The 26,066-nt window shown below is 41.4% G+C and overlaps 2 protein-coding genes across 3 annotated transcripts; one reads left to right on the top strand and one right to left on the bottom strand.

The window, feature by feature from the left end:
* Positions 1-76: 76 nt before the first annotated feature.
* loxl2a (lysyl oxidase-like 2a) lies at positions 77-22,369 on the top strand. The gene is made up of 14 exons (XM_026347546.2): positions 77-1,698; positions 3,245-3,546; positions 5,543-5,718; positions 12,077-12,285; positions 13,867-14,083; positions 14,593-14,776; positions 16,006-16,157; positions 16,246-16,413; positions 18,079-18,244; positions 18,371-18,611; positions 18,780-18,895; positions 19,037-19,173; positions 19,314-19,425; positions 20,830-22,369. The coding sequence occupies exons 2-14, from the start codon at positions 3,273-3,275 to the stop codon at positions 20,898-20,900; spliced, it is 2,223 nt and encodes a 740-aa protein (XP_026203331.1). The 5' UTR covers positions 77-1,698; positions 3,245-3,272; the 3' UTR covers positions 20,901-22,369.
* On the bottom strand, positions 19,700-26,033 carry r3hcc1 (R3H domain and coiled-coil containing 1). Of its 2 annotated transcripts, XM_026347548.2 has the most exons (8): positions 25,632-26,033; positions 25,093-25,230; positions 23,515-24,076; positions 23,134-23,309; positions 22,869-22,939; positions 22,680-22,775; positions 22,357-22,509; positions 19,700-20,584 (listed from the first exon to the last, which is right to left on the bottom strand). In XM_026347548.2, the coding sequence occupies exons 1-7, from the start codon at positions 25,673-25,675 to the stop codon at positions 22,388-22,390; spliced, it is 1,209 nt and encodes a 402-aa protein (XP_026203333.1). In that variant the 5' UTR covers positions 25,676-26,033; the 3' UTR covers positions 19,700-20,584; positions 22,357-22,387. The 2 variants fall into 2 exon arrangements, 1 of the variants encoding a protein (XP_026203333.1); XR_003297987.1 differs by lacking the exon at positions 19,700-20,584 and having other exon boundaries at positions 22,408-22,509; positions 22,600-22,775.
* Positions 26,034-26,066: the final 33 nt, after the last annotated feature.

The following is a 26,066-nucleotide window of genomic DNA, read 5'->3' as shown; positions in this document are numbered from 1 at the left end:
CATTCCCCTGTTTTGTTGCAACTTGACTACAAAGACCACCTCCTTCATGCTCCCCTGGGCTAAAACAGGAACTTTCAACCGCATTATCGAGCATAATGTGATAGAGGAAGAGAGAGGTAACTTTTTGTTTCCTTAAACTGTGTTTGCTGATTTTGATTTTCTGATTTTAGACAACCTTCATCAATGTAACGGACGTGTAAGTAGAGCACACTAATATTCTTTCTCATCTGCTGTTACGCTCTCACTGATGGTGTTTACTGCGACAAAACCATTTTAAATAGCATTTGCCAGATGCAACAAAACAGAACAAGACACGCAAGATTCTTATAAGCATCAGGCATCAAAGACAGATTAATGAGAATTGTTGAGGAAAAACTTCTCTCAGTATAAAAGTAGCAGTGTGAGATGTCCTATGAAAGAATATATAATTATAATAATTTATTGTCACTCATTTGAACCCACAACTCACCTGTTATAAGTTTTATTACATGTACACTATGGACATTTGCCTGAAGTCATGTCCATTTAAACGTGGTGCTGTTTGTGAACACTACAGTAGCACAAACACTTTGTGCTACTTGTGCAGTCATTTCACTGTCAACCATACTCTCAAGGTTTGACATTCAGTTGTCTTTTATTTTATCGCACAGCATTAAAAACTTATGACAAATAATGAAGACAGACAACAAGAATTCAACGCATTCGCCAGGAATGACTTGATGCATTCGCTCAAGGTCACGGAAGAGAAAGGACACTTACATGTGCAATGTAGAAACATTTAGTCCTTATGTTAAAGTTATATTTCCAGCTCACCACATCTGGGACTGCAAGTTATGACCTGGCTACCCTCAAATTTTCTAAAAAAAAAAAAAAACATTTTATGATCACTGATTCAGTCTACATGCTTTGAAGAAAATGTCTGGTTCTTTTGGTGTGTTATATATTTATCTTTCATAGATCAGCCGTTCTTGTCCAACAGTCATCACATGATTTGTGGCAAGACTGAGCTTGTTTGACTTAAACGATTGTCCACATCTAGAGTCGGAATGGACAGATGAATCACAACCTGCTGAACAAGCAGCAAAAAGCTGCAGACTTGACTCTTAATGAGAGATTTGAACAATGTACAGTTCACACCAGTCGTTTCATTTAATTTCAGTGAAAACTGCTTAATCAAACTTCAAACATACACTCACAGTGTGCCAGTGTCCTCATATTTCACTGCTGGTGGTTTGAACAACCGGTAATGGGCTGAGAAGATGTTCTAACAGAATCAGAAAGTGCACACCCAATCTGGAAAAAATGAATGTTTAATACATCCAATGGCTTTTGGCTTGTCTGGAGGTCATGAACGTGCAGTTTAAAGTGAGGCTTTAACCACGAGGCTTTGGCAGGAGGAGTTTTAAATAGAGGGGTATCTGCTAGACCCAGGTCCAGGATTTTTCCAGCTCCTCTTCTGCGCTTTATGAAACCCTGGTGACTGGGCCGGAGGAGGCGGGTTCTGGATGCTGAGGCGGGCTGTGATTGGCTGCTCGCTGTGGTGAGGAGTGGGACGGGAGCTCGCTGCCAGCTGAGAGGGGAGCAGAGCGAGCAGCCAGGAGAGTACTAAAGGGTCCCACGTCCCATCCTCTCCAGCAGGTTGGACACTTGTGAGTGCGCGTCCTGGCGGGTTGTGCTGCCCGATCTGCGTCTGTCAAAGTAAGTCGTTTGCCCACTTCTAATTGGATGTTGTTCGCACGTGCACGAGTGTGTGAAACTTTGGATAATTATTTATTTATTTATTTATTTATTTATTTATAACACTGCAGTTTTCTGTGTTTGGGTCCTATATGTGCAGCTGGAAACATAAATAGACTTTTCTCTCTTGAAAAGGTTTATTTGTATCTTTACACCATAACAGTTGCAGCTCAGCAGCATAATAAACATGGTAGTAATATTAAAATATGGTAACTCTGAGGATTTTCTGGTGGCTGACTCTGGTTTGACATCGGGTGCATGTTCTGTGGAAACTCCTTGAGCTCTGTCTTTTGTCACTCACTGTGAATGTTTGCATCTGGCAACAAGGCTCAACAGGCACTTGAAGGTTGATTTCTGTTTTTCACTAATGAACAATAGACAATGCTGCAGCTCTGGCTTTGACTGAGAGCTCAATAAATGCAGCCTGTGGAATTTGGGATTTTCTGGTTGAATTGACAACCCTTGGCTCGCTTTCACTTATTGTTAGGCCTTTTTTTTTGTTCTCATGTAAGACTAAATGTTCTCCATTTAGAGCATGATGAGTCACGTTTCAGAGCCACATTATGTGTTTTACATTTTCACGGATGTGTGTGTTTGTAGATGATATGTACTGATCAGACTGACGTGTTAACTCAGAGCTGTTTGTATGTATTATTATCTCTGTTGGACCTAGTTTAAAATGCACATATTGCTCATTCTTGTGCTCTGGGTCAGTTTGACTGCTGTGGCTGAAAACAAAAATGTCTCCTGGTGAACTTGTTCCATTCACAAGATAAACCATATGTCTCACTGTGGTGATTGCACGTAACATCTAACAATTTAGTGACTGTGGACTCCAGGGGTGTTTTCTCAAGTGTGTTGGGCTGTTCCTATGACGTCAACTCGGAAACAACCCCCCTCTTTACTCCCCTCCCACAGACTAAAGACTTGGAGGTTGTCTTACTTTCACTGTCTTCCCTCCCTCTCATTTAACTCCAGGAACATTCTTCCCCGGGGACCTTTGGGCCCCTGCACTGACATTTTCATAGTTTCCCCTGAAATATGAAGGTAGAGTCGACTTTCACTCTGAACCTCAGAGCCTCCAGGCACAGATCAGCAGATAAATGACAGGAGCAGCGCCCAACCTGCTGGAGTCTGCGTTTGTTCTTCATTAGACTGTCAGAGAGATAGGGAGGTGAATCCTTGTCTCTAAAAAACCCTCAATTTTCATCTAAACATGAAGTGATTGGCAGCTAAATAAACCTTAGCTCAACATATTGTGAAACCTTTTCTTGAGCCTACACTTGTGGTTTCAGGGAGAGTCTATAGGAGTCTGACGAAGGCCAAACATTGTACTGAAACAGCTCATACACCACACATTGCTGCCTGCTTCTTCCTGTCTTTAGTCCTCAGTTTAACTCCTCGGAACTGGAAAATGCACATTTGTCTTTTTAAGTAATATTGAAAAAGCAGCTTTCAGCTACTGTTGTTGATTGTTATGGACTTTTGTCTATTTATCTCCCTCTAGATCACAGTTTTTTCATTTGTTGTGCATCATGCTGCATCCAGTTGCCATCCTCTGTGTCTTGTCCACCTTGCTGTGCGTGTGCACCGCCCAGTCAGACTCCAGCGCCCCTGTAATCCAGCTACGTCTAGCCGGGGAGAAGCGGAAACACTATGAGGGCCGGGTGGAGGTTTTCTATAACGGAGAGTGGGGGACCGTGTGTGACGATGACTTCTCCATCTATGCTGCACAAGTGGTGTGCAGAGAGCTTGGTTTCATAGATGCAGTGTCCTGGGTCCCCTCAGCCAAGTTTGGAAAAGGAGAAGGTAAGAGCTGTGCAGATGTTTTTTACTGTCTGCTTTCAGGACATAGTCTTAACTAAGTATTATATAATCACACCCCTCGACTCAAAATCATGTTTTTTAGTTGTCAAGGAACTGAGGTGAGAGTTATATGGTGTTAATCTCATCAAATGATAAACCACACACATTCAAAAGAAGAATATCCCCGTCATAAAATTCACTATGTTCCATGAAAATCCTCACATGAGGTACATGTTTCCCCCCGTCTGACTGCTCATATCCTCAGGTGCTGGTTTCCACATTATGAGAGAAAGGAGACGAAACCAATCAGACATGAGCAAGGGGGTGGTGGGGCTGGAAACACTGAGTGTGTGTAAACTAGCCGCACACCGTCAGGCATAATCTCATCCACTTTGTGTCTGTCATGTATGAATTCCTGCATGACTGTAAAAACACTGATGAGATTCCCAGCTCTGTAAATATGATAGCTGCTGGTGTCTGGTGGTATATAGTAGGTGGCTGTTAATTAAAACATTGTCTCTTGTCCCTTGTTAAAGACACATTTTCCTACTGGGCTGTCCACATTCAGCCAGTTACTATAAAAGTGAAGGAATGAACTAAAGTGGTTTGCTTTCCAAAGTATCAGAGCCAATAACAACAACAACAATTTTGATTTACAATAATGAAGTAATGCCGCCCATGGCTGCTACTGTTTGCACTTTATTTTAGCAAAAGGTGTAATGATAAGGGTCTTTTAGTAGTTTTAAAGGAGTGCATTTGAGGCCAGCACTAGTTGTGTGCATGTGCAGGAAACAACACAACTGTTCTCTTCTTTTGTCTTCTTCTTGTTCTTGGTGGAGACACGCTGCTATAAAAGTGATCAAGAACATTTTCCATTTCCCATCATGATGACTAATGCACTGGTGAAAGAAACCACCAAATGTTTTTAATTGAAGACGACATAAACTCCACAACGTGACTCCACGACAAGTACAAGTACATTATGCTTTGGAGTGTTGTAGGAGTGTCAATCACTTCCTTGGGTGTCTTTACGCAGCTACCCGCATTATTTGCAGCAATAGATGCAATTTTGGACCTTGTGTGAACGCCAATTGTATTCACAAACACTGTCTAGTTAATGCTATGTGGTTAATTTAAAGTGCCAAAAAAGCTCAGTTAGAAAATTAACGACTCCGTCTGCATTGTGCTCCCTGCTCTCTTTACTGGCTAATGAAATTAGAAAACCATAATATTCGTAAATAATGGTTTTAATGCAGCAGTTCAGATTTATCACAACTGGTAAATGCTGACAGTGTATTTAGACAAAGGTGTGCTGAGGCCATGCTACTTAGAAACTCTGCTGCGTTTCAGCGCAATAGACTTGGCTCTTAGTATGAAAACGTTCCAGAGGTAATCATGTGCTGCCAGAGGCAGCTACGTGACCGTTTACATGCAGCCACTTTTCAGGTATGATCAGGATGTTCCTCAGCAACATGTTGAGACGGTCAGGATAACAAGCAGTACTTTGGTGGTTTCCATGACCACAGTTGTGTAGTTTCACTCACAGCTGATTCAGAACAGCCAGCTGGACACCAGATGATCCACTCCGGTCCTTACAACATTTATTGGCCAGATTCTGGCTGAAGAAATGCGCCAGGTTATGCTGGAGACCAAATGCGTCTCCACGTGAGTAGGTTTGCTGTCTCTGTGACTAGACTTTAGTGGAAATGCTGACACAGCTGTCAAACGGGTATGACACACAGTGTAGGTCTTAATCTTTTACTGGGGAAAGTTAGAAGGAAGCAAAGATGATGGTTCCATCTCACATGGGAATATGTAATAAAAGTATAGCAGACACCAAAAACAAGTCTCTTTTAATGATTCACTCTCCAAGTCAAGAAAAAGTATCAGGATGAGCATAAAGGTTGCAGAAAAAGCACATCACAAATTAAACATTTAGTTTGGAGCAAGATAAACCAGGGTTTGTCCATTCATTCATATCTCCCTCGTTCTGATCCAGGCCGTATCTGGCTTGACAACGTGCACTGCAGTGGTGGAGAGAAGAGCCTGGCTCAGTGTGAGTCCAACGGCTTCGGTGTGTCTGACTGCAAACATTCAGAAGACGTCGGGGTGGTGTGCAACCAGAAGCGCATTCCAGGCTTCAAGTTCATCCGGAACCAGGCCAACAGTGAGGAGGTGGGTTCATATGGAGAAACAGACACTTAGGGCAAAAACTGTACATTCGTGCGTAAACGCATTAAATCTCATTCAAATGTCGACACCAGGGTGGTATCACTTCATCACATAACTAATAGCACTCGAGCAGCATCCACACCGTTCAAGTACATACATGTAACCTGAACAGGTGTTCAGTACATTTAAAAAATGAATAGGCTTCGGATGAAAGAAAAACCTTATCGTCATAGTGCTTTGCTCCAAGCAGCTCGAAGTGAAGTGTTCTCTTTAAATCCTTCCAAACCTTTGGACTGAGCTAGACACTACGCCTTAGAAGATCTCAGCATGTCTTAGCACATTTTGAACTGTTGGTTTACCAAATTGGGTTTCACAGTTAAAATGTAGGAAACTATAAAGCTTATAAAGACCAGTAATGTATAAATTGGTTGCTAGGAAACATCTGTATCATCTGTATGACTAAATGGATAAAACTAATAAGTGGAATAATGGTGTAAGAGATACTAAATCATTATGTCTGGACAAAATGACATATTAATTTCTTCTTTGGAGACATGTGCTGTGACATGAGAGCAGTGAAATAATCCACAAGTCAGCATATGATTGTCTATAATGTCAGGATGTTCACTGCACCATTTGAACTAATGACTTTACCACTCCCCAGCCAGGGAGATTTTGGAGCTGACTCAGAGAAGGGGAAGACCATCCTGTCTGGCTGCAGAGGGTGGAAAGTCAATGTGGCTTTGTGGACATGACAGGGAGCAGGGGAGTTAGAACAGGAGATAGAGGGTGTCCTTCAGCTGGCCTGAGAACAAGTTTCTGAGGGTTTCCCTATTAATACCAGACTGATAGGGATGAAGCAACATTTGTTTGGCAGCTCAGAGATGGTTGATGCTCAAACTTTTTGTTACTGCATTCATACCAGAGTTTTGTGGTTTGTTAATACTGGACTGTATTACTAGACTTTCAACCGACCAGCTCTGTGTCTGTGTTTTTAGTGAATGTGACTTCAATTACACATTTAATCATGGACCTATTCGTAATGGGTCATATTATTTTAACAGGTTATATTTGTAAGCAGCACCCTCTTGTTCCTTATTTTGCCTGTGTATTTAGGGTCTCTGGGTTGTTGCTGCTGAGAGTCTCCCACCCTGTAAATATTTCCTCTGTCTGGCAGAACTCTTTTAAGTCCTAGGAGAGAGGAATGGGAAAAAGGTGTAGCTACACCTCTTGAACCATGCCAGAGCTAACGTCATCAATGGGCCGCACTGTTCCTTCTATCTGTTTATTCACAGCATGAATTGACATTCTGTACTCAATCTGGAAAGTTAACACTCCAACCATGTGTGTACTAAATCCAAGTCAGCACTGAAAATGTGAAGTCATTAGTAGTTTCACCACCGAAAGTATGCCGGGAAATATGTGACACGTGAATCCTGAACTTGAAGCTTCAGTAATAATCATTTTAATATGATTTACAAGACGACTCTCAGTCTGAGTCACGGACTTTGTATTACCAGCTATTCCACTGAGATGTTTTTTGTAGCATTTCAGGCTAAATCACACAGATCACAAACATATGGTCTTATGATGCCTACATTGTGTGATTACTTTACAGAATAACCTTCCCAGCTAGCCCTGGCAAGTTCAGCTTTGACCACAAATAATGGTCTACTGAATACATCAGTCTGTCTTTAATAAAAACAGCAGTTTCCAGTGGCATGAAAGATATAATATCAAGTCATTTAGCTGAAAATCTCTCTTTCTCACTCATCCCAAGCTCTTGCTGGAGCCGTTATTTAACCCCTGACCTTCAGCACTGGAGATTCTTAAAGTAATGTCTGTCTTTAATGCCATCTGCATCTTGTCTAAACTCTGGAGGCTCTGTCTCCCCTCTATACGGCGTCATCTGGTTATGCAACACTCTTAACGCAACAACAGAACACAGATTCCTGTGCGACTGAATAATGTTACAGGAATTATTGTAACATGCAGTATGTAAGACATCCCAAGAACACTGTCTGGCATTAATTGTATTGGGCACAATGCACAGTTTTGCATTTATGTGTTTTTTTCCCTGTTGCCTGATGTGTTTGTCTCTCACTGAGGCATGAGCTTTGCAGTCAGTATGGGGAGATTAATTTGCCAGCAGAACTAAACATTAGGATGGAAGAAATCTTTGTTTATCGTCTGCTAGCGGGGAAATTTCAACCACCTCCCCGATGTTCAGCTGTTGATCACATGGGAATGGCACGCTTCACGTGTCGCCAGTGTCCACGCAATCATTGCCTAACATTTCGGTCTGTATATGGTAGATCTTTATGAAAGAGTGTGATGTGTCATTTAAGGAAGATTGCAGGTTCATGGTTAAGTTTGATAGGAGTTATTCTGGGATGTTCTTTTTGCTGTGCACTTATGTAAACATTGCACAATGCATTGTCCCATGAAGACAAGAGGTTTGCAATAAGAAGTGTTGCTTACAAAAGCTTCAATCAGACAAAAACCAGCGCACATTAAGAAAATAAGTAATTTTCCATTAGAGGAATCACCCACAGCCTCTAGCAGAACCTACATCAGTAGAAACATATTGCAAATCCAGATGAGTTCATCTTCTGAGAAAAGATCCAATCTTTCTAAATGGAAGAAAATGCCCGCAAAACTTGTTAGCGAGTTTACGAAAACCTCAAAGTTACATCATGACGGAATGAATGAAGTTTCCAGAAGCCAATGTCTAAAAACACAATGCAGCAGCTAAAGGCTTTTTGATTCTTTTCACGTCAGAACCAGGCAAAGGTTGCACTCCTCGTCAGATGGTGTCCATTTGCAAGAATGTCAGGTCCTTACGTTAATGAAACCCGAGCCAATGTGGGATTTTCTTCTAGCATCATGTGTGCAAGTGTCCTGGAAGGAGGAGGCTGACCGAGGGGAGAAAAGGTTAAAACATGTCAGGAAGCTGGAGTAAGTTTCTCTCTCTTGTTAACAGAGTAGCAGAGAGATCCAACACATGTTCAGCAGCTGAATCCCACTCTGGCCTTGCCTCTCCTTTGGGCTGCACATTGCCCAATGTCCTGACTTTTATGATTCATACCTGCATTCTATGATTTACCACTCGCACACTGTGTTCATGTGGATTACTGCGTATCCAACAGTGAGTACATACCTACAACAGTGAGCTATTAGAAAGGTGCCCACCGGTCACTCAAAAACTGAGAGAAATGTATATTGCAGGAAACTGTTTAAATGCTTAAATTTAAAACACAAACACAAAATAATATATGCGCATTAAAACACATTAAAGGTGCTGGTAGGGGGATCCTTTAAATTTGGATGGAGCCAGCTTAACTATTGTTGGTCAAGTTAACTGTCATCCAGTTGATTCCTTGAAAATAATAAACATGAATTATTATTGTTTGGTTTATATGTAATCATGCAGTTTGTCGTATTGTTGTTGTGAGAGATCAGTGTGTATCTAGTCCAGATGTAGTAATAATCCTTTTCCTTTTTTATTGCCTAATGGTGGAGGTGCATGCTGATAGATATTCCACATGCAAAGCACACAACTGCTCACTACGCACGCTTCTGCAGTCAAGTCAGTCAGGCAGACTGGGGTCCGGAGAGGCAGAAAGTGGGGTGGAGCAGATGTGAAAGTCATTTCAAAGACCCTTGCTGTTTTCTTGCTTTCCCACTAAATGGTGGCGTGATCATCATTCATACTTGCCATGTTTCATTCGGTGGGGCGGGCGTCTGAGTCGGTGGGTGTCTGGGAGCACGTGCAAATAAACGTGCAGCGGGGTTGGAAGGCTGAGCAAAACGGAAGAAATGCACAGTAGGGTCTGGAAGCATTAGTCAGACACTGGCCAGCTCACGGTCTCATGTTCACACTTCTACATTGTGCACAGGCCCCAGTCAGAAAAACAAGTCTGCTCTCTAGTTGGAAATAGTTCAGTAATGGTCAAAGCTCGCTTCAGAGAGTTGAACCAGAGTCAGCTAAATGAGGAATGTTTTCTCTCTTTTTTTTTTTTGTCATCTGCTACTATGCAAACAAGAATGTGTGACTGTATTTGAACACAGAAAGTGTTTTTGGAGAAAAGCCGTATGATGAATGAACAGTCAGTGAGATGAAATGTTCAGTTCAGAATTAACCTCAGTGTGACCTGCATGATGGAAAGCAGGTCATACTGTATGAGGGAGGTATTTAAGAATGACAGCTTGACATAAAAACTGAAAGACACGGGGAAGACACTAACCTGGCTCTATTCAAAGGTAACACTACCCAACCTAACAACTACCTAAACTCTAAATGTCACTAATTTATACGATATACCTTGTTTCCTAAGTGCTTGAATACTTACTATACCTTTGGCCAGAGCCAGGTTCGATAACCTGTGCTAGAAAAGTGGCTGGTGTTAAGATTAGGGCTCGGCCAGACAGCATTATGCTGAGTTCATGTCTGGTGGTCTGGGTTTTGGGAGTAGGTGGGAAACACTTAGACTTATCCCAGGTGTGGGTGAGTTTTACTCTCTTTAGTCTCACATGTTCAGATGCCCAGTTTCCTCTCTCTGAGCCAAATGCAACACTGGTCAGATCCTTCTCCCCTTCTCCTGTCTGGTATTTAATTCTTCCTTTATGTTTTCAGCTTCATGTATTTATACCATAAGGTGTAATCACTACATTCTCTTTTTTGCCGTTGAAGGAAAGTAAATCAACGCACTTAGATAGGTTTTAAATTGAAAACAGCCGATCCCTGATCATGATCACGTCTCCTACTCCCTGTCATCCTGCCAGGCTTTAATGGAAAACACTCTGTCATGCTACGGCCATCAGGAGTCTCTTCATGAAAGAGCGGTTTTTATCCAAACTAACCGCTGCGGTCAGTGGGAGGGCTGGGGTCATTGTAGAAACAGTCTGACTTACTCATGGCTCCTTCTGCATTGTAGTTTAGTGTTTAGAGAAGCCTTGAACATTCCTTCAGGCTGACGCCATCTCAGGAAACCACCCTGTGGCAAGAGGTTTCATATTTCAGGGAGCCGTGGATGAATGTTGCAGAGATAAAGCACTGGTTCCTACTAAATGACTGAGCTCAGCGTTTGCATACCACAGAGCGTCTGTTTATGGCCCCCACAGTGTAACCTCACACCCAGCCAAACACTTCGCTCAGGGAAGGAAACGAACAATGGCGGGGTTATTAGGTAGCCGTTTCCCATAAAGTCCTGGAGGTCAAAGGTTACCACTCCCTCCACTCCGTGATTTAGGGGTCTTCAGGATGCTCACTGGGATTGGTGACATTTAGTCTGATCAACTGGTTTTACAGCCCTTTCAGACTGTGGGCCACCCGCAGACAGTCTAACAACCTGAACCCCGTCAGAACTCCCCATAGCTTTTTGACATTATTTTATAATAATTATTTCTCTGAGTCTATGTTTCTTTTTTTTTTTTATCATGCACATACATTTAAAATAAGAGGTGGATTTCTTCCGCTTCGGGAAAAGACTAATGTTTCTTCTGTTGTACTTTTCTGTTTCTTGGCTCATTGTTGAAGTCGTGAGAATAATGACAACTACTTCATATGTTACTCCCTAGTAACCATTTGTTTTATGAAAAGTTCAATTTGTTATTGCTTTTTTTTTTCAGATATGAAAGACCAATCAGTTACCATTGCGTTATCAATCATTCCCTTTAATCACTGTTTTTCGAGAGACACCAGAACGCTGTTTGCAAGCTTTAACAGGTCTGTGCTGCCACATGGGATATTTGTTGTCCATCATGTCCAACAAGCCCAGAAATGTCAGCTCTGCACTATGAAAACACAAAAAGAAATTCCAGGCATTCATCCAACCAGCTACACTTGACTTTAGTTTAAACAAAGAATTATGATGAATTGTGTTCTTCCTTCATGAGTCATAGTTTGTAATGCAAATATAGATATGTTTCAAGTGGAAGTCCAGTGTACATTTATGTACTTATGTTTATGAAGCAGTTACGCAATGTCAGTACATTTCATGGAAACGTCAAGGTGGAATTCAGTAAAGTGAAGGTAATGCAGTGTACACTGCTGACAGTGTAATCTGTGGAGACATAAAAGGAATTAGAAAATGACTCCACTGGAACGTTGAAGTATTGAAAGGGAATGCAGTCGTTTTTATGGGAATGAAAAGTATTTCTTTAACAAGAATTTCAACTGTGGAACGACAACTTTATTTGTTCTGCATTAAAAATTGTCTAAATTTCATTTCACAAATTTACTCTAACAAAAATCACATGTGAAAATGCGAGATGAGATGTGAACAGATCCACATGCAGGGAACATAAATTTGTGTTTCAGATTCCAAAGGTTAAACATCCTCTCTGTTGCGTGTTTCAGGCTGTGACGATGCAGGTGGAGGATGTGCGGATCAGGGCCACTTACTCTCACAGGAAAAGGGTTCCCATCACTGAAGGGTTTTTGGAGGTGAAAGACGGAGGCAAGTGGAGACAAATCTGTAACAAGGAGTGGACGGAGATGAATAGCAGGGTCACCTGTGGCATGTACGGCTTCCCTGGGGAGAAACCCTTCAATCCCCGTCCCTACAAGTGAGTAATGGTCCCAGGGTCAGCAGGAGAGCATAAACCACACTAATTAAATATAATGCAAGTCTTTAAATAAAAAACTGTGTTAAACTTTAAACATAAACATAAACATTTAACTTCTAGCTGAGTTAATTACAGCCTAGGCTATGGGACTATAGGGCTGCTATACACAGAATGAGCGCGTTGAAAATCACACCTGCGGAAAAACATACCATCATTTGAGGTACCCCACACATTCCCATGTAGTAAAAAAAAACTTTTATGCTTTTATATATACATATATAGACGCACATATATATTTAGAGAGAGAGTGAGAGTGAGTGTGAGAGAGAGAGAGAGAGAGAGAGAGAGGTACTTTTGATGCGGTAGTCTATTTAGGACTATGGCCATATGTTATACCATACCAAACTGAGGAAACGTTACACAACCAAGTTTGTTTACACCGATCATCACTTAATCCTTCATCCCTTTTCCACACTGAGCTTAAACAGACTCGAAATTCTTGACAAGAAGCCAAACATTGCCAGAGGAAATTTTAGAGGACAAAAGGGGGGCCCTTGCTGGGAGACGACTAGGTTCAGTACCCTGTGAAACAGTGGCTCTTTTGGTTATGTTTAATTGTTTCCCTCTGAGCATGAGTAATAAGATGCTTCCCTTCTTAAATGGCATACTCTGTCTGTAGTCAAACACAAAGCCAGCTACTTCCCAGAACACTTTGTGTCTGCTAACTCTTATCTGTGAACACGAACACTGAAGTTCCAAGCGCAACAGATGTTCGCATGAGCCACATGAGAAAATAATCACAAGAGCCCATGTCCATCTTGTAACTGGATGGAAGAGAATAACATGTGTCTCTTCTAAACAGCTCAGTATGAGATATAAATCCAAGACTGCTTGGTTTTGTCTTCAGTGACATTTACACACATATGGTGTGTGTTTATGTGTTAATAAGGGTTTCTTTAGCGCTCAGGATCACAAAGCTTGTGTGGGTTTAAAGCGAGTGATGCAGCTGTGGTCTCGAATGGTTCCCAGTTCTACAGGAGGTAAAAGATCACAGTCAGTCTGTCTTTCATCTGGAGCAACAAGAAGCGGTTAGATTTTCACCCACTAATGCAACAAAAATATAAACTCTCACTCCAATTAGGCATGGCTTCAAATTTTGCTAAATTATTCTATTATTCAAACAATACCTGGAGCTACAGTCTCATTGTTTACAGCATCTGGACAGGGTGTGCAAGTAATACAAGGCTGTAAATGTAGCTCACGCTGGTTTCATTAAATGGTTCGCTTCTTCCAATGCATAGACCTGCTTCAAGGTCTACTGTTGCTGGGTTCCTCTGTGACCCTTAGTTAACGACATCTATTCAAGTGTGGGGTCATGGGAACCTGAAGGTACTATTGTGCTTCACACCATGGGATGGGCATTGTTGAATTCCTCATGCACAATAAGCTCCCATAACACAGCTCCTTAATATTTTAATGAAGTGTAGGTGTTCCTCTGCTTCAAAGAAGTGATTCTGCAAACAAACCAAACCTCAAGCAGTATAAACTATATGTTGATATTGTTATTTTGTTCCCTCTAAGGCTACTGGCCAAGCGCCGTAAGAAGAACTACTGGGGTTTCTCTGTCAACTGCACAGGCAACGAGGCCGACCTGTCTGATTGTAAACTGGGCCGGGAGATACAGCTGAAGGGCAACGACACCTGTAGTAAGGGCATGCCCGTAGTAGTCAGCTGTTTGCCTGGACGTGCCTTTGCCCCCAGCGTCAGCATCGGCTTCAGCAAGGCTTACAGGGTGGAGGTAGGTCAGACTTTATATGCTTGGCTGCACAGCGGGTCAGTAGTCGGCATCATTTCAAACGTCAAAATAAAATCATCTGAATCCTGGTAGATGAGGTTTACGATGAGGCCCATACAGACACTAAATATCAAGCTGGTGACACGTGATTTACAGGAAACATTTAATGCATTGGTCCAAGGTCTTAGCTCATTTTCTCAAAGTAAATACACAGTTCAGTAAGTACATGATACACTATCCTATAATCAGTTCTTGATTCAAGTCCACTTCTGAATTACAGCATCTCCAGCTTATTACTCATGTGACTGTGCAGTCAACCACATGGATTTCAGTGGACGAGCACTAAACATCATGTATAAAATCAAATCATTAGCACTCTGTCTCCTTAGTTATTACCACGTTAAAACCTTTTTCACCACAACCACAAAAACATTGGTTAACGATAAGACTATTCACTTTACACTTGTTGGCTATTTGCTAATTTTTTGGTTTGTGCTGCCCTCATTCCGTAGCAACCTTTGGTACGTCTCAGAGGTGGAGCTATGATAGGCGAGGGGCGAGTGGAGGTGCTGAAAAACGGCGAGTGGGGGACTGTGTGCGACGACAACTGGAACATTCGAGCTGCCACTGTGGTGTGTCGAGAGCTGGGATTCGGCAGTGCCAAAGAGGCCCTGACTGGTGCCCGACTGGGACAAGGTATGACCTACAGATTAGTGAGCCTGTAAAAGATGGCCACCTTAACAATTTTCACCTTTATAGGGAGTCTCTTTACATTTACAAATTGCCTGGAGATAGTGATGAACTTAGCGATTTAGAGGTTTTTTGGATTTGATGGCGTTTCAACTGATGCAAAGTAGTCGACCAAAATCCAAGCACCACTTCTCGCAGAACTCATTCCCAGCTGTGAAAATGAAAGATGTGGACTGAAACCAGAGTCCTGCACCTCCACCTTGTCTTTGGCTTCAGCATCCCCACCTGTTTTAGTCTCACTTCAATCAGTCTAGACCTTCAGTCAGCACACGAAGGCGTTGGGGAATGTATGGCATAGCACATTAATGTTTATGCAGAACCCTATTCCGCAAAAAGCAATATCCCACAGCATTATAAGAACCATGTGTTCACTGGAACAGTTGTTCCCCTGCCGTATTCACAGCAAAACACAAGAGTGCACAAAATGTACTGGCAAAGAAAAATAGCCGTTACAGCAGAGGAATTCTTTGTTGGAGAATGCATGAGGTTTAATTTAAGTTTTTATTTGCTCACCACTGGATCAAAAAATGGTGCCACACACAAGTGATTGAAGTTGACTAAATAAAGAATGTGAATAAAGTTATTTCTAGCTTTAATTTTGTGTCTCACTACATAGATTTGTAATGAATCCAATCCAGTTTTTATTTTGCTATTTCTATATCATATCCATAGAAATCCATCTATGGATGTCGCTCAGTGGCAGATTATTTATTATAATATTGACAATGTATCATGCATTTGATAATTTAAATATGTAATTATACTATTAAAGTCATCTGTGAGAAGTGGAAATTATAATTCCAACAGCACTGGGTTTTTATTGTTGTAAACATATCTTTCTCCACTGGCAGTCAGTCCATCACTACAGACATTCCTGCTCAGTCACAAGGGACTACTCACACGTGTTATTGTGGAAACCCTGCTACACAGATGGCTTTTTTGAATCTCGAGTGTCTAATTTTCAGGAAATCATTCATCTGTTGGCAGATTTATTGTTCCAGCACAACGTACAAACAGTTAAGGCTACTGCAGTACAAGCTTGTGTTGCTTAGGATCATTGTGTAATGCAACAACTTGATATTCTTCTCCCTAATATTGGAACTAGATTACAGTTCTCTGTTTTCTGTTCAAAAGAGAAGAAGACGATTCAGTGCGTCTCGTTTGTGTCCATTTAGGGATCGGGCCAGTCCACATGAATGAGGTGGAGTGCTCTGGGTTTGAAAAGTCACTGACTGAGTGCTACTTCAACCGTGACTCTTTGGGCTGCAGTCATGAGGAAGATGCAGCAGTCAGGTGTAATGTTCCTGCCATGGGCTTCCGCAATAGAGTGAGTAACTCTACCTGACATATAAAGCAGAAAACTCATTTTTTTTTGTACAGGACTGTAAGGCACATCTGTCAATCTCTGTCTTCAGCTCCGGTTAGGTGGTGGGCGCAACCCGTATGAGGGCCGTGTGGAGGTCTTGGCAGAGAGGAACGGCTCTCTTGTGTGGGGCGCAGTGTGCAGCGACAGCTGGGGGACCATGGAGGCCATGGTCGTGTGCAGACAGCTGGGCCTGGGCTTTGCCAGCCATGCCTTCCAGGTAAGGGGTCTGAGAGGAACGTCAGACGTCATGAGTAGCGTTTATTAGCAGCCAGGAGCAGGACAATCTATGAAAGTTTTAGCCCCGTGACTCTGAGTGACCATTAACTCTCACTCTAACAAGCTTAAAGTCTGTTGAGCCTACAGGGCAAAATAAGGATGTCGGTTGCTTAGATACATCAAAAACACACAGTCAGTGGGGAGAGTGGGTCCGGGGTGGTAATCGGGAGAGATGGAGAAAAATCTCGACTGCGTCTTTGAAGTTTAGTGGACCCTCCACCAGTAAAGCTTGAGGCGCGACTTGACAACATCAGAGCCCACTCCTGCTTACGTTTACCTCCTGCTTTTTAAAGGAGACCCCAGTGAACCCTTTAAATGGTGAGGTGAGAGGCTGGTAAAGTGAGGAGCCCATCATGTGTTTTATATTAGGGGCTCATGTGTGTCATCATTTGTGCATTAAGAAGATGTAGCAAGCAGCAGTGTTTTCTGTGAGTGAAACTGGCCCTGGATGTGGTGGAGACTGTTTGTCTCACTAAACTGTGTTTGGGACAATTACGTGCGATGTACTTCTAATGGAGCAACACGTAAACATGTCAGTGTGTGTTTGCAGTCACTGCTGGAGAACTCACTCTAGTCAAGTACATTTCAGCATTGTACTTTACAGAACCAGCAACTAAAGTGAAGAGTGATTTCCTGCAGTTTTTTGAAAGAAAAAAAAAAACTGCACCGAATCAAATAACAGGTCAAGTTATCATAACAACTAATCTCATTATGTTAACAGTGGGTTTAGGAATAATTATTGTCATCTCTTTGTTATCTTAGCACCACACAGTATCAGTATCAGTCTCTCCCGAGACTGTTTCCTGTCTGACTCTTAAATGCTTCTGCAGGCGAGCCTCACCACCAGACGGAACAAATGACACGGAGCTTCAGCTATACTGCTGTATGTCTGCCCCCCTCTCTTTGGCCCACCAGCGAATACTCCCACATCCATATGCCTCAGCTAAATTTCTTTCTCATGACTCCTCCACTTTCTTGGAAGATGACGGAAAATATGAGGCCTTTGTTTTACAGTGAGATTTCCCTGTGGTCTGCAGAATGTTGTAATGGGGCTGAGGCAGGGCTGTGAGGACAACGAAGCACCCCTTGCTGTGTGTGACTAAAAAAATTTAAATAATGTTTCCGTTCAAAGCCTTCCCACACAAATCAACTTTTCCAAAACAGCAACATGATCTTTTCTTATCCAGCTGACATTGGAAAACAATTTGTACAACTATCTGGCAGCTTGAGACTCAGATTTTAAAGTAGTGGTTTGACTTTTTGGAAAATAGCCTTAATTGTCTCCTTGCTTCATAAATATGAAGCTGCCACTAGCAGCCAATTACTGTGGCATATACAGTATTAGCACAAAGACTGGAAACAGTGGGAAACAGCCTGGCTGTGGTAACACTACCCTGTGTATACGGCTGTTGGTAAGCAGATTTTGTTACCAGTTGACAGAGCCAAGCTCGCAGTTTCTCCCATTACAAACAAGCTAGATGAACATAAATCCTAAAACATGCACAAGAAATGAGAACTAACAACTTACCTTTCAACCATGATAGCAGGTGTTCCCTTTACATTAACAGGCCTCTCTAAACCATCTTTTGTGATTCTCTTTCATCAGGAAACGTGGTACTGGCAAGGAGACTCGTCAGCTGACTCAGTGGTAATGAGTGGAGTGAGATGTTCAGGAACTGAGCTGACGCTGGATCAGTGTCTGCACCATGGGAAACACGTCGACTGTCCCAGAGGAGGTGGACGCTTTGCTGCTGGAGTCTCCTGTACTCAGAGTAAGAAAGAACACTGACGTAGGCAAATAGGTCCAGACTACTGATAACATAACAAGTATGATCGAAACAAATGTCATTTCCTATGATTCACATTAACCACTGTGTTCCTTGCTCTCTACCTCCCAGCGGCCCCAGACCTGGTCCTCAATGCTCAGGTTGTAGAACAGACCACCTACCTGGAGGACAGGCCCATGTATGCATTGCAGTGTGCCCACGAGGAACACTGTCTGGCCACCAGCGCGAACAAAGCCGACTCCAGCTCCTACCGCCGCCTTCTCCGCTTCTCCTCCCAGATCCATAACAACGGCCAGTCAGACTTCAGGCCACGGGCAGCACACCACTCCTGGATTTGGCATGAATGTCATAGGTGAGACCTCGATGAGACCTACAGCTTTCATAATAACTCCTGTATGAAATTATTGCCAAATGATTAATTATTGTATTAAATGGTAATGCTAATGCCAGATGTATAATTGTAAAGAAACCAAAAGTAGGTTTGTATAGGATGTTACAGCTTTTATTTCACCATTCCCAGACATTACCACAGTATGGAGGTTTTCACCCACTATGACTTGCTGAGTCTGAATGGTACTAAAGTGGCAGAGGGACACAAAGCCAGCTTCTGTTTGGAGGACACTCAGTGTGATGAGGGTAAATACAGACACATTTCTTTCTCCTTTCATTTTATTACAGACCGTGTGTTTATGAATGGGACAGAGTATATATAGTTAACACGACTTTCTTTGGTAAAGCTATAATATGCAAACAATAAACTCCTGCAAATGTGGACAGGTATCCAGAAGAGGTATGAATGTGCAAACTTCGGTGCACAAGGCATCACAGTTGGCTGCTGGGATACCTACAGACATGACATTGACTGCCAGTGGATCGACATCACAGACGTGAAGCCTGGCGACTACATCTTACAGGTTAGTTATGGTATATATGACGTGCTGCTGGAAAGACATGTCTCATTTGCAGCTAGTGTAGTCTTTCCACGTCTCTGCACCTGTTTGACATACAGTTTAACTCCCATGTTTCATTTTTAACACTTTTCTTTCTCTCCCAGGTTGTGATAAACCCCAACTATGAGGTTGCAGAATCAGATTACACCAACAACATTATGAAGTGCCGTTCCCGGTACGACGGACATCGGATATGGACATACAACTGTCATATAGGTGAGACCATGTCCTTATAATAATCATAATGTGTATTTTCTAATATTACCTACACTTTTTAAAAATCAAGTTCAGTGGGAAGTTAGGTTGCATAATAACTGACCCCATGAAAGCAAATTCAGGTTAAAATGTATTTTTTCACCAGTAATCTATATGTTCTTCAAGGCATCCCAACTGTTTTAGAAACAGGATTGTGTAAGGCGTTGGACGGAAATAAAGATCCAGATCTTTTATATGGTTGATGTTATTGTGGAAAAACACAATGAAGACAGTATTCAAAATAAAACACTGCACCCCTTTAATATACAATTCTCTCTTAATGGCATTTTGTGCACCTTTACAGCAGGTTTATTACAGTACCCAACAGAGATGGATAAACATTCAAGTTCTCAATGCTTAAAGATGTCAGTTTTCTGAGTGAGAAACTTCAACACTTTGCCTCTGCAGCAACAACTAGATCGTTTTGTTATTTAGAAGAGAGGAAGAACAGAAATTCATATTACGAACAACCGAACATGTTGCAAAATGATTACAACAAACTTTAACTGAAACACTGGAAATAAATGAGTGCATTATGACATATTTTCCTTGAAAAGTGTCTTAATTGTAATGCTGCCTTTTAAAAACGATATTTAACAGACATGCTTCTGTTAATGGATCTAAATTACATTCGTCTGTTGGGAGTTGTGTACTCCATTTAAAAATATGCTAGCGCACAATGTTAAAGATTTCTTTAACCAAATCCTGAGTCTGTGGAGGAATTTGAAACAAACAAACAAAACACCCTCTATTTTCATGGCAATGTGCAATAAAAACAATAGAAGCTTGTTCTAGCGCCTTTTCACATACAATAAAAAAAATTAATATTAATATTGATCTTAATAGTGAACAACAGAAACCACAGATGTAATGTCCAAAGTTCATGGGTCAGGTTGAACTACAGAATACCTCTTAGACTGGTGGTGATTCAGTGCCGTGCTCAAGGACACTTCAGCTGGGTGTTAGTGATGTGGAGCAGTGTCAGTCTCCCTCGTCAACACGTCACACTGTTGAAGTGATCAGCAAAGCAGACAAACAGTGCTGGGGGGCAACACTTGATGCTTTGTTAGTTGTTTTCAGTCAACTCTTCAGTGGAGATGCACACCTCTAACAGACCTTACTGTGGGAAACAGAAACACTGTTAAATTACTATTATTTTAAAAGATGTCACACTAGTGGACAATTTGTAATCAAATGATTGATTTTCATCAATACATTTCAAATGAAATGTTTTTCTACTCGGGTTAACTCTTGTTTGATAGTTCATATGAATCAAACAAAAAGACCAAACTACAACGTTTTCTTTGTGCTGTATTAGGAGCACTCTCATCTCACTGATCGCCCTCTCTCTGTCTGACTTCACAGGAGGCTCACTGAGTTCAGAAACAGAGGAAACATTTCCTGGATTGCTGACCAACCAGCTTTCACACAGGTAGACCTGCGACAGCTGATGCAGACGGACAGACATTAGGGAAGCATATATAAACATTTGACAACCACTAGAGGGGGCTGTACTCTTTTGCTTCCTTGGCTCAGTGTTGGATTATTGATGAGCTCAGGGCTCCACTGGTACAATGGACAACGATTAAATGGTTAAATGGATTCTTACTAAATGTATTAACCACATTCAGCTGTACTTTAGTACTTCTTGCCTCTGTTGTTGCTGAAATACTGATTTTGACCTGGTGCTTATTGGGAGAGATGTCAGGGAGGATTGCAGCCAAATAATTTATTAAATTAATTGTACTAACAAATGCTTTCTAGGCCAAAGTTTCAAGCATTTAGGGAAAGCCAAAAAGCAGAACACTATATTTGGTGCTAGACATGATCAGAATCTCACTGTATGTTTTTTAATGAATTTAAAGTCAGGGTTTCATCCAGAATATAAGATAGTTCTATCCATAATTAGAAATGACTGAAAACAAATGCAGTACGTGATGGTGATCATAATTACACCATAAGCAACACGCTGCAATCAATGTCATCACCACACCTAACCAGACAAAGAACTCCTGCTTCTAAGAGAACTGTATTTAACCTGTAACAAATCAAGACACCATATTTCATTTGTCATTTACAGTACACAGCAGTGAAATTTTGATTTATTTTTACACTTTCTGTCAGAGCCACTCGGGTATGCAGTATCGTATATAGATTTATTTATGCCAAAAGTTGGTTGCACTTGTTTCCTGCAGTAATTCTCAAAATGTTTGAAGACCTTCATTCATAAGTTGAAATCAGGATTAAGCTGAGCAGAAGAGTGCTTTTGTGTGTTCTATGTATTTGAGTTTTATTTATTGATTTCTTATGTCGAGTAGCCCAACATTTTCATCTTCATGACTTGCACATCCCCTCCGCTTATTTCTATCTGAGTTTTGTTAAAGTATTACCATCAGGGACTATAATAACATCATGGATGTACTGTAAAAGCCACAAATATATGTGAAAATGAAAATGCCTCTTCATTGCTTTGTAAATTAGTTTTTTAATGTAGCAAATTTGAGGAACCTTCATTTTGTAAAGGTCCTTAGTTGCTACCTCACTGTTTTCATTTTATTTGCATTGGTGAATGTGGGAAGGTTTTACATTTTTAAATAAAAATGGTGAAAGCAGATAGTTTGTGTCATTGTATGGACGTGCTTTTAGAGGAACTCAGTTAAGTCAAACGAGGTCAAGTAATGTATAGTCTGCTGATTCTAGTTTGGTTTACGTTTCCTGATCGTGGTCATAACTAATGATGTGGTTAATTAGAAAAACAGTACAAATCTTACAGCATGTCGAGCCACAGCGGCACACAGGTTGTCGCAGAAAAGGAATTCATTTCCAGCCCCTCCTCAGCTGACTCCACTTTTCTACGGGCATCCAAAAATCCTACAACTGTTTCTTAGTCACCTGTTTGTGTCAATAGTGTAAACAGTTCTCCTCAATATCTCTGAACTCGTCCTCGTCCTCGTCCTCGTCCACGCAGCCCCAGGGCTCTGGTCACCATCCGCCTGGCAACAGCACAGTCTGTCCTGGGACGTTCCTTCACTGGCTGGATAAACTCTGGAACAACAACACAAAAACAAAACCATCAGATCCACATCATCGTTTGTTTAAAATAATTCCCAGACTAAATACTAGAAGTTATATTACCAAAATTAAGGCAGCTCCATGAACTATAGCAAGTGTGTTATTTCAAACAGGTGCAGGCTTCAAATAGGTTCATCACCTACCGGCTCGTCTAATGGCCTTGCCTTTTGCTTTTTTACTCCCTTCAGCCAGTGCTCGTGCCTTGAGCAGTGGGTGGCAGATTGACAGGGCATGGACTGCTGCACATGACACAACATGCTATGCTTTAATATATGTGACAGAAAATGTAGTAATTGTAAACCTTAAACCTACAAAGGGGTCTCGCACAATACCTGCTGACTCGCTGGAGAAAACCCCCAAGGCATGTGTGTTATCCACCCACTTTATCTTCATTCCACCATCACTGAGACAGATAGAAAAGCAGCTGGTCATGATGTTTTTCCATTCAGTTTTCAATAAGAACGTATTGTTGAAGAGTCAATACACAAAATATTTCAGCCACACACTAGAAAAACATAAATATAAATAACATAAATCCACCCAGGTGAAGTACAAGAGTTAGGATGACAAACCAAGTCATGGTGATTCTGCTCACACCTGTAGTCTGTGAAAGCATCCAAGAGGTCATCTGTTTTGAACATAGACGGAAAGTCATAAATCTCGATCACGTGGCGAAACTCATCCGGGTTGATGCACACATTCTCATACACAGAGTAGTCATTATGGACGTGCTCAATGGAAAAAGACACTGCCTCTTTCAGATGTGCCTTGATCTGAAAGACAAAGAAGACAGCTGGGTACAGGTTACGGCACTGATCTCACCTCAGCGTGAGAGAATGTTAATCCCAACAATACATATTGAGTAATAGGAAATGCTCCCGTGATAAAGGACAATAATAATATTTATATATCAGTATGTGTCTGTAGAAAGAAAAAAAAAACAATAATACCATCAGAGTGAACTATGCTCTTCCTTACCTCTTCACCTATATCAGCTGTGTCTGTAGTTAAGTCTTCTGTCTGGGCACTAGATGGCAGCATATCAAGGTATTCCTTGTCCTTCTCATAGTCCTCCAGACTCATGTCAGTGAAGCAGGACACAGTCTGGTCCCAGACAAAGGGCTCAGTTTCCAACTTTTGTTTCTCTTCTTGCAGACAATGTACTGAACCTTCTGCAGTGTGGTTAGGGATACTGTCTGCTTCAGTGGGTGGTGATTCCTGCCTGAATGTAGATGAAGACTCTGTAGTATTCGTAGTGTGACAACAGGAATGATTGTTTGATGAACTGCTAATGCAGCTATTAGATGATGGACTTGACGACTCTTTGTTTGCTGTGGGTCCCTGTGAGTTTTGTAGGGACAGCCTTTCCCGAGCAGCTCGGGGCATGTAAATGGGTTTGTCTGGTCTCTTAGGTGCTCGGTTTCGGGATGGAATTGAAGGTTTAGGCGGAGCCAAGTTATCCGTTTCCTCTCTACTTCTTGAAATCTCTTCACACATGCTGTTGTTACTCTCCAAGTCACTGTCTTCCTCCATCTCACCTCTGCAGAAAAGTAAACAATCCATTTCTATTAAAACCCTGTCTTGGATTTACACTATTTCACTAGTTACATTTTAACCTTTGTCAGTGCTGTCAATGCTGTCAATTAAACTTTATTCTCCAGTCTTGCAACTTTGATTTTTTCACTCTTGTCAAAACTTGTTTCAAACACAATTATCAGTATCAATACTGATATCAAATTATCAGTACTATATGTCACCATAACAACTCTGGAATAAACCATTTTTTCCATACTTTTTGAATTGAGTTCAAAGGAAAGCTTAGGCAAACCAGCACTGCATATAGCACTATCTACCTAGTGCATCCAGAAAGTATTCACAACTTTTTCCAGAACTCTATCCAGTGGATGGATAGTATAGTGGTAAGATTGCTGCCCTCCATGTGGGTCAAAATTCTAAAAAAAAATACACAACAATATTTTCAAATTTATTAGAAAGAAAAAAAAAAAAAGATGAATCCAGCTGGATAGTGTAGTGACAGGATCAACGCCCTCCATGCAGGAGACCGGGACTGTAGCCTACCTCCAGTAGGGGAGGGTCGGTGTTGGTTTCCTCCAGACATGATGCTTGGCATTCAAGCCAAAGAGTTCGCTCTTTGTTTTACCAGACCAGAGAATCTAGTTTCTCATGGTCTCAGAGTCCTTCAGATGCATTTTGGCAAACCTTTTATTGAGGAGTGGGAACTCAGACCTGTGTCTCAGTACAATCCTCCGGTACAATGTCTCTGAGGTCTACAGATTCCTCTCCAGTGGAAACAGGATTCACCAGAGCTCAACATTGAGTGTCATGGCAAAGACTGAAAATTAATGCATGTGATTTTTTTTTATTTATAATATATTTGCAAAGTTTTAATACAAACTTCTTTCAAGTTGTCATTATGGGGTATTGTTTGTAGAATTTTGAGGAAAATAATGAATTTAAACCATTTTGAAATAAAGATGTAACATAGCAAAATATGGAAAAGGTGAATACTTTGTGGATGCACTGCGCCTTCTATACCTGAGCTCAGAATGGCAGACCACCACTCTACGATGCCAGCTCTCTCCTACTGAGAAGGTGGTAAGCTCTGGCAGGTCCTCTATGGTCTTGTGAATCAAGTATCGCAGCCTGCTGGGTAAAGGTGGGAACAGGAGCACACTGGACATGGGGAGAGTGACAGACAGTTAGACACCCATAAGTTCTTTTGGTAGTATAAAAACAGCTTTACTTTGAATAACATAAACCACATGTTGAGGTGGCAATCACAGACACTGGACACAATTGTTTTGTGAATAATTTCTGCAGTCGGATGCAGTCTTCCCTACTTCCCCACTTCATTATTTTATTATATTATTATATTTGATATTAATCCCAGACAGTCTCAGGAATTTTTGACTTTAAAAAATGAGCAAGATGTAACTGGGTTAATGGGATATTACAACACATTTTGCGTGACTTGCGTAGATTTAACTGCTGTAAAAACAATTAGACAAATAACTAAATGGTATAAATGTCCAGTTTGTGATTAATGTGTGATTTCTGCTTGACTGTTATCTTACGTCTTTCGCTTGCTCTTCTGTTGGTATGTTTCCAGCTCGTCCATGACTTGATGCACGAATTCATTTTCCTGCTTTGGGAGATAAATGCCATCGAAACAAGGAAACGCCAGGGTGGAAAGAGAGGTCCTGTTGACAGAGTGCGAACTTAGTTTTAAAGCTAATAAAAACGAGCTAACGTTAATCAGTGGTGAGCCAAATGCAAGTTCACTGTGTATATGTGACGTTAGTTAGCAAACAAAACTAGTCAAGTTATAATTCCGACTTTAGTTCAATTTAAGCAGTGCAGAAAGCTATGTAGTTATGAAGTTTTAATTTCTTAAAGCACTCGAACTACATACAAATAAAAGTCATTGACAGCAGTGTTTGAGTAGCTAGCTAGCTAACATAATTTAGTTTGGTTCCGGAAACAAATGTTTTCGTCCAGGGCAACATATC

The sequence above is a fragment of the Anabas testudineus genome, chromosome 5, assembly GCF_900324465.2.
Source record: "Anabas testudineus chromosome 5, fAnaTes1.2, whole genome shotgun sequence".
Classification (NCBI taxonomy): domain Eukaryota; kingdom Metazoa; phylum Chordata; class Actinopteri; order Anabantiformes; family Anabantidae; genus Anabas; species Anabas testudineus.
Note: the sequence above shows the minus strand (reverse complement) of the source record. Positions and strands in the feature narration are given on the sequence as shown.